Source organism: Teleopsis dalmanni, chromosome 1 (assembly GCF_002237135.1).
Source record: "Teleopsis dalmanni isolate 2A chromosome 1, ASM223713v2, whole genome shotgun sequence".
NCBI lineage: Eukaryota > Metazoa > Arthropoda > Insecta > Diptera > Diopsidae > Teleopsis > Teleopsis dalmanni.
In genome coordinates, this window is record NC_051846.1 from 81,697,692 (window position 1) to 81,715,242 (window position 17,551).

At 28.7% G+C, this 17,551-nt stretch overlaps 1 protein-coding gene across 1 annotated transcript in view; it reads right to left on the reverse strand.

The window, feature by feature from the left end:
- LOC119672176 (cysteine-rich motor neuron 1 protein) overlaps positions 1 to 17,551 on the reverse strand; it is a 60,911-nt gene that overhangs the window by 23,005 nt on the left and 20,355 nt on the right. Inside the window, exons 3-4 of the mRNA XM_038083170.1 lie at positions 15,909 to 16,108; positions 14,317 to 14,444 (exon numbers count right to left, since the gene is read on the reverse strand). Coding sequence (XP_037939098.1) covers positions 14,317 to 14,444; positions 15,909 to 16,108 — 328 coding nt within the window. The remainder of the gene's footprint in view (positions 1 to 14,316; positions 14,445 to 15,908; positions 16,109 to 17,551) is intronic.

Here is a 17,551-nt window from a genome sequence, read left to right on the forward strand (position 1 = left end):
TAAATTTAAATGTTTATTTATTTCACATACAATACGAAATACCCTTTATTTTGATATAAATTTCTTAGGGAAAAGTAATTACGAACGATACGTTTTTACATTTTCTTATTAAATACGGCAGGCGAGCAGCTTTTCGACCTTTATGTCGGTAAAGAGCTTCTGTGTTCGCTTTCATTAGTTAAACTCGAAAAAGTACAAAACTCTTGCATATTTATGCTATTTTTAATAAACTCGAAGTCCCCTGAGTACAGGTTGACGTGAACGTGAAAGGCGAGAAAGCCGAGTGAGGTTGGAAAATAGGTGGAATTATGTAATCCGAACTGTGCGAAGTGTACTTTGAATTAAAACTACATTAACGTAGAAATTGTGTGAATTATAGAAATTATAGTTTCATTATAATGCTGATTATAAGAGCTGCATGAATAAATAAATAGGAAAAATGCTACAAAACAGATAAGCCAACTGAATTAAATATGTGTTCCTATAAATAATATTAACATTAGTAAATAACTTAGAAGCATTGTTGGTTCTGGAGGAAAATGTTAATCATTTCACCTTATTTTGTTATTAAAGTTGCTATAAATAAATGTAATATCAAATAAATATTAAATCAATTTTATTTATAACAGATTTAAATGACTTCATAAAACTTTTATGATGATTTGGTTAATAATTAGAATTACCAAGTTTATTGTCGTTATAATCATAAATTTTATTTGCTTACTTTTACAATATTTTTTATTATTTATTTGATTTACCAACAATCATAAAAGAATATTCAAAATCTGTCAATGAAACCACGTTTTATCAAAATAATAAAAATTCAGGAATGCCTGGATTGAAATCTTATTACGAAATAAATAAAATAAACGTATAATTTTATTTCATACAATAAATCAATAAACTCATAAGTGACTAGATTGATTAACTACTTAATTATTGCTGAATTTATTTTAACTTACTTCACGCAGCTGCAGATCAAAGATATATAAATTTTATTGATGCATACATATTGTATTCTTTATGTATTTAAAAAAAAAAAATAACTGAATGTATTCTTAAGAACATACTTATCTGTACACAAAGGAGATTTATCTTAAGTATTAAATATATTTTTAAATCTTAGCTCAGACATATTGAAAATATTTCAATTTAGAGGCCTTCATAAACAATTTTGAATGGCTATTGAACATTTATCCTAATCCAGTTTTTGTATTTTAAGAATAATGTCCTAAAGTATTCATTGTAACAGAACACTTAAATAAGAATTTTCATCTTGGTTTAATTTCTTAACTATTTTAACTAATGTCAGAATACAGTAGTAACTCGATTATGCCACATTGGATGCAAGTTTTGTGGCTGTCGCAAATATTTTATTTTGATTTAAAATGTACAAGACGTTGACATATATCTCTTTAAATTTTATTTTATTATAGTTAATATTTGTACAAGTGAGCCAATAAAACTAAGATCGAAGATATAATGTGTCATTAAAAAAATCGAAAATGTCAACATATCTTTTAAAAGGAGCAGGCTACTCAGGCTTGAGCAGCCATCAAATCATTTAAAAAGCGCAGACTACGTAAATACTTTCGATGTTTGGAAACTACATGAATTAATGTAAAAAAATTTGATTGTTTGAATAACAATCAGTGAAACGCTTTAAACTCGACTTCAAACTCGAAGTTGACGGCAAAGAAGGCTATGTGGACTGTTTGGTCCACATAGTTTGGAAGGAAATTGTCGATTACGAGCAGCTCCAGCCTGGTGCAGCGACTATACATAGGTGCTCATAAGTCGACAGCTTGAACGAAACAATCATGGAAAAGCGCTTGGAATTGGCCAACAGAAGAGAATTGTGTTTCATCATCATAATGTCAGGTCGTACAGATTTTTTATGATTTAGAAGAAATAGACAGAATTTACTTAGGAAGTTTTGATGTATGTGATTCAACGTATAGTTCCGGCCTTGCCTATGTTACAAAACTCTCAAGTTGATCAATCGATGAGCCGCTAAGTAATCCTTGGGTTAGTTTTTCGTCGGTAAACTAGAGGAGCTCTACATTGATGGAATAATGAAGCTAACCGAAAAGTGGCAAGTGGACATAATTAATACTGTTCAATAAATATTTGATAAAAATTATTTTAAAGAAAGAATCAAGAAAAAAAGAAAATTTTTGTTAAAAGTGTGCCGAATAGCAGAATAAAATTTTTACTATCATTATTTATTAATAAATATTTATTTATATTCTTCATTTTTAGCATATATGTATATATCGCTGTGTGGTCCTATGCTCCGCGAAGAGTTAACGGAACCAAGAAGAAGATTCATTGCTATAACAGTAGACAATATCTCAATACCTTTTGGTTAGTGAGTAAAAAACGATTAACTGCATTATATTTTTGTAATATTATCTTCATAATCTGGCATTATCTAAAAGCTTAAGTCTGGACAATTTTTCGGAGATGAGCGCTTCTTTGACTTTGACAATTATTTGTCAAGTACAATTTTTGGTGAGTTTGTAAAAATGGAAGTAGAAAAAAGAAGATTTGGCACTTACAATCCAAACAAACTATATACCGACTATAAACTAATTAAAAAATTTAAATATTTCCTTAAACCACTGATGATGAGTACTTGGCAATACTCGAAACAACGCTATATGGTCAGTCAAATTTTAATAAATTAATCAAATTTTTGTTGTTGTTTCTGCATTTCTATTCGAACGCTTCCAACTTTTAAAGAATTTCGTGTGTGTAACATATACAACTTTTTGAATAAAAAAAGTCTAAAGCAAAAAAAGCATGATAAGTAAATAACAGACTCATAATTATCATATGAATTGATTTAAAGTTGGTTTATCAGATTTCGTAAAATTAATTTTAATATTGTTAAGCCTGTAGGATGCCCAAATGAGATAAAAATTAAGGATGAAAAAAACGCACAGGACTACTGATGTGGTCAAAAACTTAAGAGAAAGCATTTATAATATTTCACGAGAGCTTTTATATGTATGGTATATAAAACTATTTTCAGCAAATTGGATGCCTACTAAGTAGCAAACTGTATTTCTAACAGTGTACTTAAAGTGTTGCCGTGTAATTACCCTCAAGCATTTTCAAGTTCTTTTTAAAACATTTCAATATAATCCAATAGATTTCAACATCCTTCCGCGAAGTCTATTGAATTACAATTGTTGATAAAACATGGATACACTACCATACTTTGAAAACCGAAAATGAAAGTCAATTTTCTTGATGAATGTGTGTCAAAATAGGTGATGAGGAAAACCTTACACCTGCGGTCTGTAATGATCTCAAAGAAAATGACTACTTTATATAGTCATATGTTGTGTCTAGTGGTATTAACTTTGATGGAGAAATTCAAAAAAAATTCATATTTCCAAAATAACGAAATTAAATTTTACTATATAAAATTGTAATGATTTGTTTATATTTGAAAATAATTAGTATCTAAAACTGTCCACTTTTAAATTTTCTACATTATTTTATAGCAATTTCATAAATCCTATCTCTTGAATTTTTATATTTATTAAAAAAAAACTTAAAATAAATTTGGTACTCAAAGGTCAGGTATTTAAAGTTGCCATTGTCCGTATTGTCTTCAGTGTGACAGTTTGGATACTTTTTGTTTTTTATTTCATTAAAATTTTATTGATATTGTTTCCGTAGGAAAATGGAAAATTTTATCAATGGCAAAGCAAAGCCAACAATCAAATCCCAGATCATTACGAATTCACGGTAAATTTTCACGTCTATTTTTGCTTTTTGACATTCTCCACTCAGTTAAGCTTCATTGGCACCTTCTTCTGTTTTTCGGTAACGGAGAAAACAAAAATTTAAAAATCGGAATAATAGAAATGACCTCAAATTTGCCGTAAGCTAAGGCATTTGTTAACTAGGATTATTGCTTAGCTGGGTATCCACTTGACAGTAATAAAAAAAATAATATTAAATGTTGAAAATAACAAGAAACTGTCCTGTTGTTATTAGCAAAAATATCTTTACCAATGACAACTGCTCAATATGGATCCCATAGCAGTTTATCTTGCGACTTAGAAACGGATAATATGCGGGAAGGAGTTGCTTAAGTGCTTTAAACGGGATGCGTACATCTTCAACGTGAGACATTCTCATTTTTTCAAGGATACTTAAAAATAAAATTTTTCGTTTTGATGGTACAGTTTTACTATTTATGAAAATTGTTTTTTTGAGAAAAACATTTATTTCCTAATGTGAATATTTATGGTATATAATTATGTATAACATTTGAGAAATATAGCATCTTTAAGAACTTTTTAATTTTGGGAGCATTTTTGGTAAATAAAATGTTTTACAGTAAATTATTTGCTTTTAATGGAAATGTAAACGCTTTTTAGAAACAAACTTCGTTCCATGTTTGGTTGACGCAAATATATAAATTGTTAGGATTTGCTGGGAAAATAGTCCTATTCATATTTGGCAACATTATTTCAGTGACATAAGTAAAACAGAACAGACATGCAAGAGATCATATGTTTAGTCTTAGTATGGATCACTTAAAAGCTGTGCTACTTTTTTGCACCAAATTTACTTCAGTACCATAATGTAGCTTGGACTTATTCAAATGACTTGACGTCAGTAAAAAATATTGTCACATCTGTTGCAGTGAAAATCTAAGAGTAACTGTTGAAAAAACATTACATCCATTAAAAGCACTGTGTGGTGTGGTATTTGGTCAAGAGGTGCGATTTGCCCACTATTTTTTGAAAATGTCGAAAATCTGACACAAAAACCATTAATTCTGATTGCTACAGCCGCATGGTTAGAAGCATTTTTTGTCATGCCATGAAAGATATATACCATAAATAGAAGATGTGTGGTTCGTAAAGGGCGGTGTGACATGCTAAGCAATACATCCTCTTTTGGTTTGGTTGCAAAAGAAATTTTGTAGATTCGTAATTTTAAGTTTGAGTGATGTGAGTGATGTCCATCATAATTACAATATGCCACTGCTTTTTTATTTGAGATATGCAAAAGGTCATAATTCTGCTGAAAATCGTCATACTCTCGATGTTTTGAAAATCAACATTTGATGGATGTTATAGCCGAGCTTTAATAAATTATTGCTAGCGATAAGCATACCAGTTCTCGAGAATTATTGAAAAGGATTAAGGAATAGCATCTAATGGTAGGGGATAAAAGCTCAAAAAATATATTTAAATAATTATTTGAAAGAAATCTTATTAAATATGTGTTCCATTTAAGGTTGCGGAAACATAAAATGAGTAACCCTGTATTCATACTAAGATAATATTATTATGTTTAAAAATCAAACTGAAACTGCACTTGTTAAATACATAAACTTAGGGAAACAAAGTTAAGTAATTCACAATTTTCATTCATTAGTTTGACACTACGAATCAAATAAAACTAGAATAGATAATTATAGAAGCATTCAGGCAGTAGAGTCAGGCAAGAGTTAATAAAAGGTATTTTAAGATATATATTATATATATGTAAAATAGTATTTTTAAATTAATAAGAAATGAGGAATTAATAAATATATTTTATAATTTGTACTTCGCAAAATAAATAAAAAACTTCTACAACTTTTCAACTCCTGATTCAACTTTTTGTTTCATGTAAACACAATTTGGTTGGATGCCAAGGAAGCGTAGGTTCGGAAGGCGCGTACTGACAGTTGTCAGCACTTCAACTCGGAGGCATATATTGCCCATTGTGAGGCGTAAGAAGCGTCATTTCGTGGATTTAAAGAGAATACCACGTTTAAGTTTTGGAATACTACGTTGAACTGTGCACATATTTATTCTAATTTAAAGCTAGTTTAGTATATAAAATAAAAATTTTATTAAAGTAAAATTTGGTCGTAAAATGTTGCGTCGACGTAAAAATAAGAACTTTCTACTATCATAAAAAAAAACTTTGTTAAAAGTTAAAGCTTATTAAAGTTTAAATATTCAAGACTTTATTCTGAAGTTTTTAGCAATTATTTTGTTTAACGTATTTGTTCTGTTTTTTAATTATTAATACTACTCGGCTTAACAAAGTTCAAAGCTTGTTATTTTATTTTAATAATTTAGTATTTTTACCAAATATTATTTTAAATATATATTCTCTTTGTGTTCAGTAAATTGCGCAAATTCAACAAACACGAAAGTCCAGAAATGAATTTAATAACTCAAAAGTTTAAAAATGAAAATAAGTTTCACTAAAGTATGATTTAAGAGAAAATGGGATATTGAATATTTCTACATTTAAAGTTTTAATAGAAATAATTTAATACTTTTTATATAAAAATGGGTTAATATTTTGTTATTATCTCTCTCAACCTCAGTAAACTTATTTCAATGATCCACTCTGCAGCTGTTTTTCGAAAAGAGTATATTGTACTCCCATACACTATCTATTATATTTTCGTTTGATATGAATCGTTTTTCACGAAATCATTTTAGGAAGTCACAGAGATCTTAATCTGACGGATAGGCTGATTGTTAAAAACGTTCTTACATTCATTCACTGAGTTATTCGTTTATTCGTTTTATGAGCAGTTTGGTAGAACTTTACGTCTATTTAGAGGAATTCTCCAACATTCTTTGGTCGAAAGTTAGCAGTAATAATCTGAATTTAATAAATTTTTCCAGTTTGAAGGAAACCTAAAATTAGCCGAAAATATTTATCAGTTTATTATAAGACAGTTCAGTTTCTACTGGAGTAAACTGCAATTTCGCTAGGCGTTCTGGTATTGTAGGCTTATACGTCTACTTATAAACAAAAATCTCACTTACAATTTATTGCTTTTTAATGCGCAAATTCATCGAACATACAAATATAATATTACATAATAGTATCTGACATAAATACTATTTTAGAATTAATTTCCATTGGCTAAAATCTTTTGAAATGATCAATTATTTCATTCATGCATAATACATCCGCAAATAGACATCAATTCGCTTAGGAACAAGAACTGAATTGACAGGGCGAAAATATATATCTTTTATGTTTTGAGAGTTGAATTCTTGAAATCTGGTCAAAATTTAAGTTATGTTGTTGATAGTTTGAACTGCAGTCACGGTTGCCACTTGAAAATTTTTTCCTGTACCAAAATTGGTTTAAAAAGGTACCATTTCTGTAAAAAAAGGTCCAACATTTTTTTGGACCTTTTTATTTTTTCGTTCTGTGTTTTTCATAGTGTTATAAATGAACAAAATATAAAATAGTGTAAAGTTGATTTAAAAAAAAATTAATTAAAAATATCCACAATAAAGTTGGGTGGTCAAAAATGTACCATTTTTTAAACATGAGTACCAAAAACGAAAAAACGAAAAAAAAAGTACCAATTTTGGTACTAAAGTACCATAAGTGGCAACCGTGACTGCAGTGCCAAATTAGAAATTAATGAAAGTATGATTCTTCCCTTAACATAAATATATGTTTCTAAAACTATTTTAACTTTCATATTTGATTTTTATACATGCTCAATAACACTTTGTGTCGTAACTATCCAGTACCATACAAAACAACTGATTGGATCCTTCAATAAAATCTAATAAACTATATTAATAACCAATAATGGATTTACACAATTCTTGTATAACGAAGAAGATAATATATATATCACATTACTCAAAGTTAATGAGAATTGTAAATTAGAAAATTAGAAAATTAGAATATAAATATAATCGTAACTAAAAACTTTGATAATCAGAAGTAGAATATAGGAAGCAAATAGATGTTTTTACAAATATTTGAACTTCATTAAATCAAGATTACAATAATAAGACCAGTAACTATATATGGCTCAGAAACATGGACAAAGACGAAGGCGGACGAAAAAGCCTTAAATTATTTTCGAAAGAAAAATAATTCGCCAAATCTAAGGGCCAATCCAAATTGATACATAAACTTTTCAAAGACAAATAATGAATTTGAAAAACTACTAAAAATCGAAAATATAATGAGATACCTTAAAACGCAAAGGATACAATGGGCTGCTCATGTAGTAAGAATGGCACCGGACAGAAAACTGAGCAACATTTACAACGCAAAGCCGATGATAACCAAAGGTAAGCCAAAAACAAAATGGAATGAGAACGTGTATGGTGAGGCAAGAACGATTGGTGTACTGAACTGAAAGAGAGTAGCAGAAGATCGGGACAGATGGAGGCAGATCGTGAAGAAAGGCAAGGTCCACGCTGAACTGTAGTGCGAAATAAGTAGAAAGAAGAAGAATAAGTCATAAAAAGTTTAAGAAAAAGCTGCCAACAGAGTTCATAATATAATGTGAAACTTAAATCTGAAGCAACTAATTCTGATACTAAAGTTACAGTAATATATCTACTTCTGTTGGAACAAGTCTTAAATGGAAGTGCATATTACAAATTTTGTTCTGATAAAAGGTGATGGTATGGGGAAAGTTTGTGAGAATATATTTTTCAAAGGCGAAGCAATATAGTGCTAGAAAGTTTGAAAAGGATGTTTAATTTTGTTGTTGGAAAGCAATATATACTTGTATATCTGATGATTTTTCCATTAAACCATTGTTTATGAATATATCACAATCTCTATTGGCTTGAAATATCGTGGACCACTTTTGGCTGTTCATTATCTTGTAATCCAACAATCGAACTTACTTATGATCATTATATGGTATTTACAATGACAACATTCAGTTACGCTTCAGAAGCAATATTTGTTAAATAAAGCTTTGTTTTTTGAACCAATGCGCCTTTATATCCAATAATTATACAAAATTTGTGTAAAGAAATTCAGAAGGAGTTTATTAAAAAAAAAAATTAATAAATAAATAAAGTAATCTCAATAGAGATCAAGGTATCATTTTCACTTAAATAGATGATTATTCACAGAAAATTATTTAAGTAGAAGCGTCATACAGGGAAAAATCAAATTTGCAAACACTCTGGTTTGAATCTGGTTTCACTAACTACACTTTAGATAATGCCAGAGCTGCTACAGTTTCTTGAAGACCTATTACAGTTTAATAAAAAGCTCCTAACATTTAATGAGCAATTTATTGAACTGCAGTTCAATAAAGAACTGCTCTATTTGGACGATGATAAGGAACTATTAGGCAATGAGTCAACTATGTCAGGTAAGTATGATGTAATAATCAGACCCAAATGATATATCACGTTCCCAGATCCAAAAATATGAATGAGTACAGCTGACATTACATTCATGTTGTAACAACCATATTATTCTTCAAGTTATTTTAATAATAAATAAAGTATTACTTTTTAGTAACAAATAATTTTTATTACAAGAAAGCAAACTGTTTACGATATTGTTTTAAGACAATGCAATTTTTTATGGATATTTTCCATAGAATTACCCTTTTTTACTTTTATAGAAACTATTACAAAAGGTGATAATTTTTTATTGGGTTTTCAAACACAAAAACATAATTTCTTTGTATTTTGTCATTAATTTCGAAAACCACCCCACCAAAACTTTTTATTTTTACTCATAAATGTGCAAAAATAAAATTCTGCAACTCTTAAATTTATAGAAATCGTAAAAAATTTTCATTTTTATGTATCTAAATTTCGTACACCGAAGAATTATAGTGCTGATTGTCTTATGGAGCATTCCGAGAAATCACTAAAACAAATACGTATGCAAATAGGGCTGCAGTCGTAAAATATGTTGCAGAAAATATGGGAAATATTGCAAAATTTTGCAAATAAAAAACGCCAGCAAATATGAAATACGAACTAATAAAATGGCACGGTAAAAATATAAAAATCAGAAAGCAATGAAAAATTTGCAACAGATTTCGCAGGAAACAAACAACTCTAAATAAATACTTGTACGAAGAACGGTTAGAGACGTAAGGATATGCAACAAAAGTGTATGACACTAATAAAAATGCTAAAATAAGAACCAACAAACCAGGAGCGAAGCAGGGAAGGAAGCACAAGTACATCAGAAAGGACCAAAGTCGTTTGTGTGGAGTAGAAAAACACAACACAACTAAAACCTAAGACATGAAATATTCATGTGCCAGTAACTGTTATATGGAGAGCAGCGAAACACTCAACGGAAACACTAACATTCTTTCTCACCATAAACAATATGTTACAGTCGTAAGGACACGCAGCAAAGTGTCACAGATCAAGGACTCTTTAATGTCATAGATAAACAATATAAAATTTAATTTAGAGCGTCAAGAGGAATGCGCTTTACTTGTAAGTGGTTTGTCGTCAACCTACGAGCAGGAATGGAAGTGAAAGATAATATTTTCATAAAAGCTTAAAAAGTGAAAGTAAATAGCGAATATGTGAGTGCAATAGCGATTCTCTAATGAACTCAACATTTTCGCAAGTTATTTTAATATTTAAATATTATTAACATTTTATATAACTTATTTATACTAAAAGGTAAAAAATGTGTAAAATTAAAATTAGCATTTGTTTTGTTAAATAGAAACACACTTTACAGATATTTTCTGAGAATTCTTTAACCCAAGTTGTTCATATTAGAATTGTGTTATTTTAGTGTTGTTTATTATAGAAAAACTATCGAAACTGAGTGGTTTAAATGTTAATTTTAAATGTCAAATATGACGAAATGAAGTTATTTATAAGTTAGAGGGGTTTCAATAGTAATAAAGAAACAACAACAACAATTTTTAATTAATTTATTGAGATTTGGTTAATCATAAAACGCTGTTTCGAGTACTACCAAGTACTCATTATCAATGATCTTAGGAAATATTGGAATTTTTATTTAATTAGTTTAAAGTCCATATGTAATTTGTTGAATTGCAAGTATCTGGCTTAGAACTTGTTTCTGTCAAATTAGAAACGATGATTAATCGTGTTTTCCACAAGTACCCAAGGCTGCACAAAATTCGATGCTCAAGTTCCAACTTTTTTGTCCATTTATGTTTAAGAGCACTTGCTACACCTTTTTTTTTAATTAAAACGAGCTTTATTTATTATTATTATTATTTCATTATTATTTATGAAATTAGCTTAATTTGAAAATAAGAGTTCAACGAATTGAAAGTTATTTATTTAGTTGCCTATTTTTTCAGTTTAGTATAAACTGTGCATATACTTGCAATATTTCCGAGTATTTGTAATCGCTAATTAGTTCGTAATTCAAAAGTTCTAGTTTTTATTTTAACTCTATATACATATAATATTATTATCAGAATTCAACAGAACTCTTATTACTATGAAACGCGGTGCTAACTCACATTTCATCTAGCAAAAACGAAGAACTATATAAATATATATTACACGAGTATAGAGGAGCTTAATTTCCAGAGAGTAGTAATATATGTGATATCTTTGCTTGCAATTATGACCACCGACAATCAAAAAATAAACTAACACGATTATATCCTAGAATATGGAGAACGAAGCCACAATTCAGGAAGTCAAAAGAGTTTATTAAATTGTTAATTTAAGTCTTCTTCTAAATTAACTAATTTTTACTAATGAACTAATTCTTGAATTAATTTTCTCTTACTCGATTATTATAAAAAATCTCAAAGCATTAAATTAGAACTAGAAAGGAGAAGGAGAAACTAGGCTACTAATAGTGCACATCCCAAAAATGCGGTGAAAAAGTAAATATCTGGACGCAGATCGAAAATCAAAAGAGCATGTGTTGAAATGCCAACATAAAAGAGACTCTACCCGAAATGATGCAAAAGCGGTTTCATGGGCGAATGAGTCTCTCTGTAGACTTTAGTAGGTATACTGCATATATTATATATTATGCAGACGGGCACACTATTCCGATGACGGTCAGTTTTATGGTGCTTAAGGCATTCCGCCTTTTCACCACAAAAAAAAAACTAATAATAATATTAATTGTTTATTAATATTTTATAAATATATTGCTAAATTTCGAAAATTTATATTTTGATTGGAGGTGAAATGTAGTCAAATATTCTCAAGTTTTAACCATACTTCATAAAAAGGTACACAATTCTTTAGCATTAATTGATTGTAAAAAATCAATACAAGTCACAGAAATGTCTAACTTATATAGGTATAAAATGATTTATCATTATTGGTCATATTGAAAACAATAGTAACAAAAGTAGCAATCAAACTACTAAAGTTGGTAAAACAAATTTTTAGCACTCTAATTAAGTTACTTGACTAAATAATCTGCACAATACAAAACTTAAGTGATTTTCAATAAGTTTGATCTATTAACTGATACTGATGATTTATAAGCTGTCTCATTTGTTTTTGTATTATAGGTAAACACAAATGGTGTGAAAAGGTGTATATATTACTTAAGTATATATTTCTTAAGTATATTTTCATATATTTCCAAAAATCCGAAATATTCTTCAATTTAATACAAACAGGTTCTTAAAAATAACTTTTATGTATATAAATACATATATAGTATTTTAAATTTTATTTATTTGTATATTTGTATTTATATACATAAATATTCACTAAATTTATATATGTACAGAAACTTTCTTTATGTGTGTATTTATATGCATATGGATCTTTATATAAGTTAAATTACTGCAGACTCTTATATGTACCTTTTTAGTGACTTGCAAAAATAAAATCGACAAAAACAACTTGCTAGTATATCCAATTTTAAGTATATTCCCTTCCCGTTTGCCACAATTTTTCCTAACCATTGCCTTAAACTGGTTATTAATTATATATAACAATGCGATTAATGAAATCGACCTAATAGAGAGACTCTGTGCTCCAGCTAAGAGTACAGAATTACATACATATAAAACGACCTCAAGATATAGTATAGCTCTCATAATTTTGCTCTGCACGACAAAACTACTAAAATTTTAGCCTCTGACCATTAACTTCAGATTTTTGTGTTTGAGAATAAAGCCAAATAAAAAATGAACCTCAATGGATTTATTGTGAGAAGAAGATTATATAACTGAGTAATCGCCCCCTTCGAATTTGAAAGAATCGATGATATTAAATATCTTGAAGTGCTACTAAGTCGAAGTAATAATTCCAAGTCTGTGAGCCATTAGTGCTGACCAGCAGTAAAAAAATTCAATTTCTGTACTGGATACTATTAAACACCAAATTTCTCAACAAAACATGGAAAGTAAGAATACACGAAACACTAATAGGTTCGATTGTAACATATGGTCAAGAAGAGTGGATCCTATGTGACCGTACAAAGAACAAGCTCAGTATATTTGGAGGAAAGGTTTGAAAGCAGTTTTTCAGTCCAACAATGGAGCGACTTGAATATTATCTTATAGTGGTTTCAGAACTTATTTATTTGCTCGATCACAGCCGTCGAATGAAAAATACAAAACAATTCCTAAGACGATATTGAATTCACGGATTATTAGCAGGAGAAGAGAATGATCCCGAAAACTGTGAACTGTTGACTCCATAAATTACCAGATAACTATCGAAGTGAGGAAATATTATTTACTCTCTACTGACCATAATATCTTAATGAAAAAAGTAGAAGAAACTGTATTTTGCAAAGGACAGCATGTAATAAAAAAAAATATGAAACCAAGGCTATATATATATAGTTGTAATTCTAATATTAAATTATTCTGAGAGATATTTCCAATCCATTACAAGGTACTTCATTGAAAATAAAATATTATGTTATAAACTATAGGTTCTGTAATGAAATTTATTAATGTTAATTGCCAAGTTTTGCAGCCAGAAATCCCTACATAAATATTCTGTAAATGTTTTTTTAAATGAAAAACAAAATTTCGCTTAAACACTTTTAGTTTATAGTTGACAGCTTTTTGTTTATATATTTCTTTTGCTGGTTTTTGTTGTTGTTGCTTCATCATCCACTGTCGAGGCACTTTAACAGTTTTAATGGAATTTGTTAACTTTCCGCTTTTTTGCATAAGCTTTTAGCGTTTTTGTTGCCTTATTGTGACAGTATTTTTGGTACTTGAACTCGGCACTTTTTTCTTCGGAGTTTTAAATAAAATACAGCAAATAGTGTTTCACTTTTTATTTGCTGAAATGCTTTTATTTGACTATCAAAACTGTCAACTAAGTAACTTTTGGCAACGAATTTACGCACTAAGAACTAAAAACAAAAATAAAAAGTAGCAGGAAATTAAATTTTTATGTGAAAAAACTTGGTAAATTGGCAGTACTGAGCATTTCAGTTGGCTTGTTCCCAATCAGCTTCACTTTGTTTTGTTTCTTTGCGAAACAATTTCGTTAGCCTTGATTTCACTTCATGAACTACATATATTATTAAACGATTATACATTTAATATTAGACAAATATTAGTATATAATATAAAGATTTACTCACGTTCTTTTTCTGAGCGATCTGCGCTTCCTTCTCAGTTTCTTATATGTGAAGGTGCTCGGTGAAATTGTGTAGTCCTCATCGAATTCCATTTCAATTTGAATTAAATTTTGCAAATTTAATTGGCACTCCTAAAAATAGGCAACACAAAATGTTTTTTTTTGATGAAATTCAAATTTACAATAAAATTGATTGGATTTTTATAATTTGAGCTTCCAGCCTTACAATCTAATGCCAAACTATCATCAAATATGGCAAGCAAAATATTTCAGTTAAAATTTATTGGCCATGTTATAATAACTTACAATGTGGAAATCAATACTGCGATGACATTGATGAAATTTTCAAAATTTTGTGTGTGAGCAGCTAATGAATTTCTAATTAATTTGATGATGAAATGTGCTTATAGCAAAATATTTGATTTTCATAATACACTATAAAGGCTATTAATTCACAAGCACAAATGCTCACACAATATAAAAGCACAGTCATGGCAATATACAATATAGAATTCAATTAAATATTATAAGATTATTAGGACGGATAACAAAAACTAATTGATTGATGCTTAGTTTAACATGAAGATTAATATTTTTTATAAAAAAAATCAAAAAGATGTATAGAACTTGTTTCATACTTCAAGAACTATATTGAAGCTATTAGAATCTAGAAACAGATCTAGAAGTTATTAATAATATTAATTATTTTTATTCAAAATTAAACTCAGTATTCCTTGAAAATGAGCTAATCTAGAAATGTTAAACATATATGTAAATCCTGTATAATTATCGTGTGACTATGGTTGGTGTTTTAATAGGTTCTTATAAATATCAACAACAGTGGCAATTGCAGAAAATATTGAGTTGATACCTAGAGTGTTTCTTGTGTTTCTTTTCGACTTTTTCGAAAACTCAAATAAAATATTTTAGAACAATAAGTTTTCAAAAGATGAATTTTGTTAATTTCCTTTGTATTTCTCTCACTTCTGACAACTCCCTTTTTTTTGCATTGTAACACCAAATAATCTTACCTTTCTTCTACACAGAATAAAAGTCTACCGATAGCTGTAGGCAGAAGTCTGCGCTTAAAAACGTTTGTTCGAAGTCCCGTCAAACCAGTTGACGGGACAGTTGTTTCAGTTGCAAACCAATTTTATATCAGATATCTGTGTCAACTAAATTGCATACATATTCGGGTATTGCTAGATTATTCGCATATATCTAGTCACCAAGAACTATTCGCTCTGTATAACAATGCCTTCAATCAAAAACACACTAGTTATATCAGAGGATAACATGTTATGTGCTATCACATTAGTATTGTTGTTAATTGAATGTAATATTTTATTAAATAAAATTTATTTTAATGCATAATATATTCCATATTATCATGCTTTTCTTGTGTCTATAAGTTCTTAAAAATTGTGAAAAACTTATACTAGTTAATGATTCATCTTAGTACTTAGGAATCCAAACGATCATCTTTTTTGAAGTTGAAATCTATCTCAATTTAATCTAAAACTATAAGATTTCAAATCTTATCAAAATTAATTTACATTCCTAGTACTAGCCGCAATAATGAATGGGAATACTTACTTCTAGTGTTTTAAAGTGCCATCTGGTATCTCTTGTTGAGCCACTAATACTTTCCACATCTTCACTTCGGCAAATACGTAACGTGGGCCAACATTGGCAACGTTTGTTGGTTATTTCGCAGCCAGCGTCTATAAATATTGTCTCATCATTTGTACAGTTTTTGTTGTGATATGTAAAAGAAGATGAAGAAAAAGGGAGATCTGAAATAGAAATAATTATGTAATGAATTTTTCTTTATTTAGTAATTCCAAGACTTATTATATTTAAAATATTTTAATAATTATGTATTAAAAATATTGTAAATTTATATTAGAGATTTTGTAAAGTATATTATATCTAGTTTCTATATGAGTTCTTCAACGTTAAACTAAAAAAAATAGTTTGTTTTGAAAAAAAATTAGATATTTTAAATGAAATAATGGTTTAGGGAAAAATTATTTACTCTGTTTTGGCTTGATGCAGCCCCTTCTTATTAACAGTAAATACAGAACATCAAGTATATTTTTTTACTTGTTTTGTTGGCATTTTTAAAAATTGTTTTTTAATATTAAAATATATATCGATTATATATTATTTTGGAACGAGAACTTCAAATTTCTTAATAGTTTTAAGATATCTCATTGGGTATATATGAATAATAAAAAAAATTTGGAATTTGTGTTTTACTTTTATATAAAGTAACTTGTATTACTTTATATTCTAAACTTAATTACTCATCTTATATTCAATATTTAATCTTACATAATCTTATTAACTGTTACTCTTATGCGGGTAACGGGTCATGAAGAGCATGAGAGCAATGAAATAGTATTACTCCTTTCATTGCTCCAGAGCTCTTCTGCGGGGTAACAAATAGCTTCACAAATAATTTATTAAGTGAACGGAAGAAACAAAATCTACTTGAAGACTAGAGAGCCCAAACGGGCAGTCAAGAAGATTCACTGAACCTGAACACATCAAAGTTTACGATATCCTTAACCTTAACAGAAACAATATTAAAATTTACAATTAACTTCTCACAGGACACTATAGACTTAATCACCACTTGAAGATTATAGGTGTGATAAAAAGTGATTCCTGTCGACTCTCTCATGAGAAAAAGGAAACATCAGAAAATACGCTATGTAACTGCCCAGCAGCGACAGGACGTAGACTCGACTACCTTGAAAGCGGGATCTTAGTCCCGAATCAAATAGATAAATTGAAGCCAACAGCAATTACGAGATTTATAAATAGTCTAGAATTGTTTTAGTTGAGCCTTTAGGCGCACAATAGATCTTTTATGTTAGGGTGCATTCATAGCTTATTATTTAGTAATAATATTAATATAAAAGAACTAAAGTTTTTTAAATTTTTTAAATTCTAGTATGTGAAGTTATTAACTCTTGTACTGATTTAAGCCAAATCACTTAAATTTATTAAAGTTATTTAATAGTTTTTATGGAGAATATTTAAATCCTTAAATGTGTTCCTCTGTTTACACGCATATCCTGTGCGTTTAATATTAAATGAAATCGTGTGGAAAATACTTGCTATGATTATATTAAATTTTATTTTTTTTCAATTAATTTTTCCATCAGCAAAATGCGCAATTATATTTACAATTAAAATAAGAACAACAAACATGGCAACGCAAAGGTAAC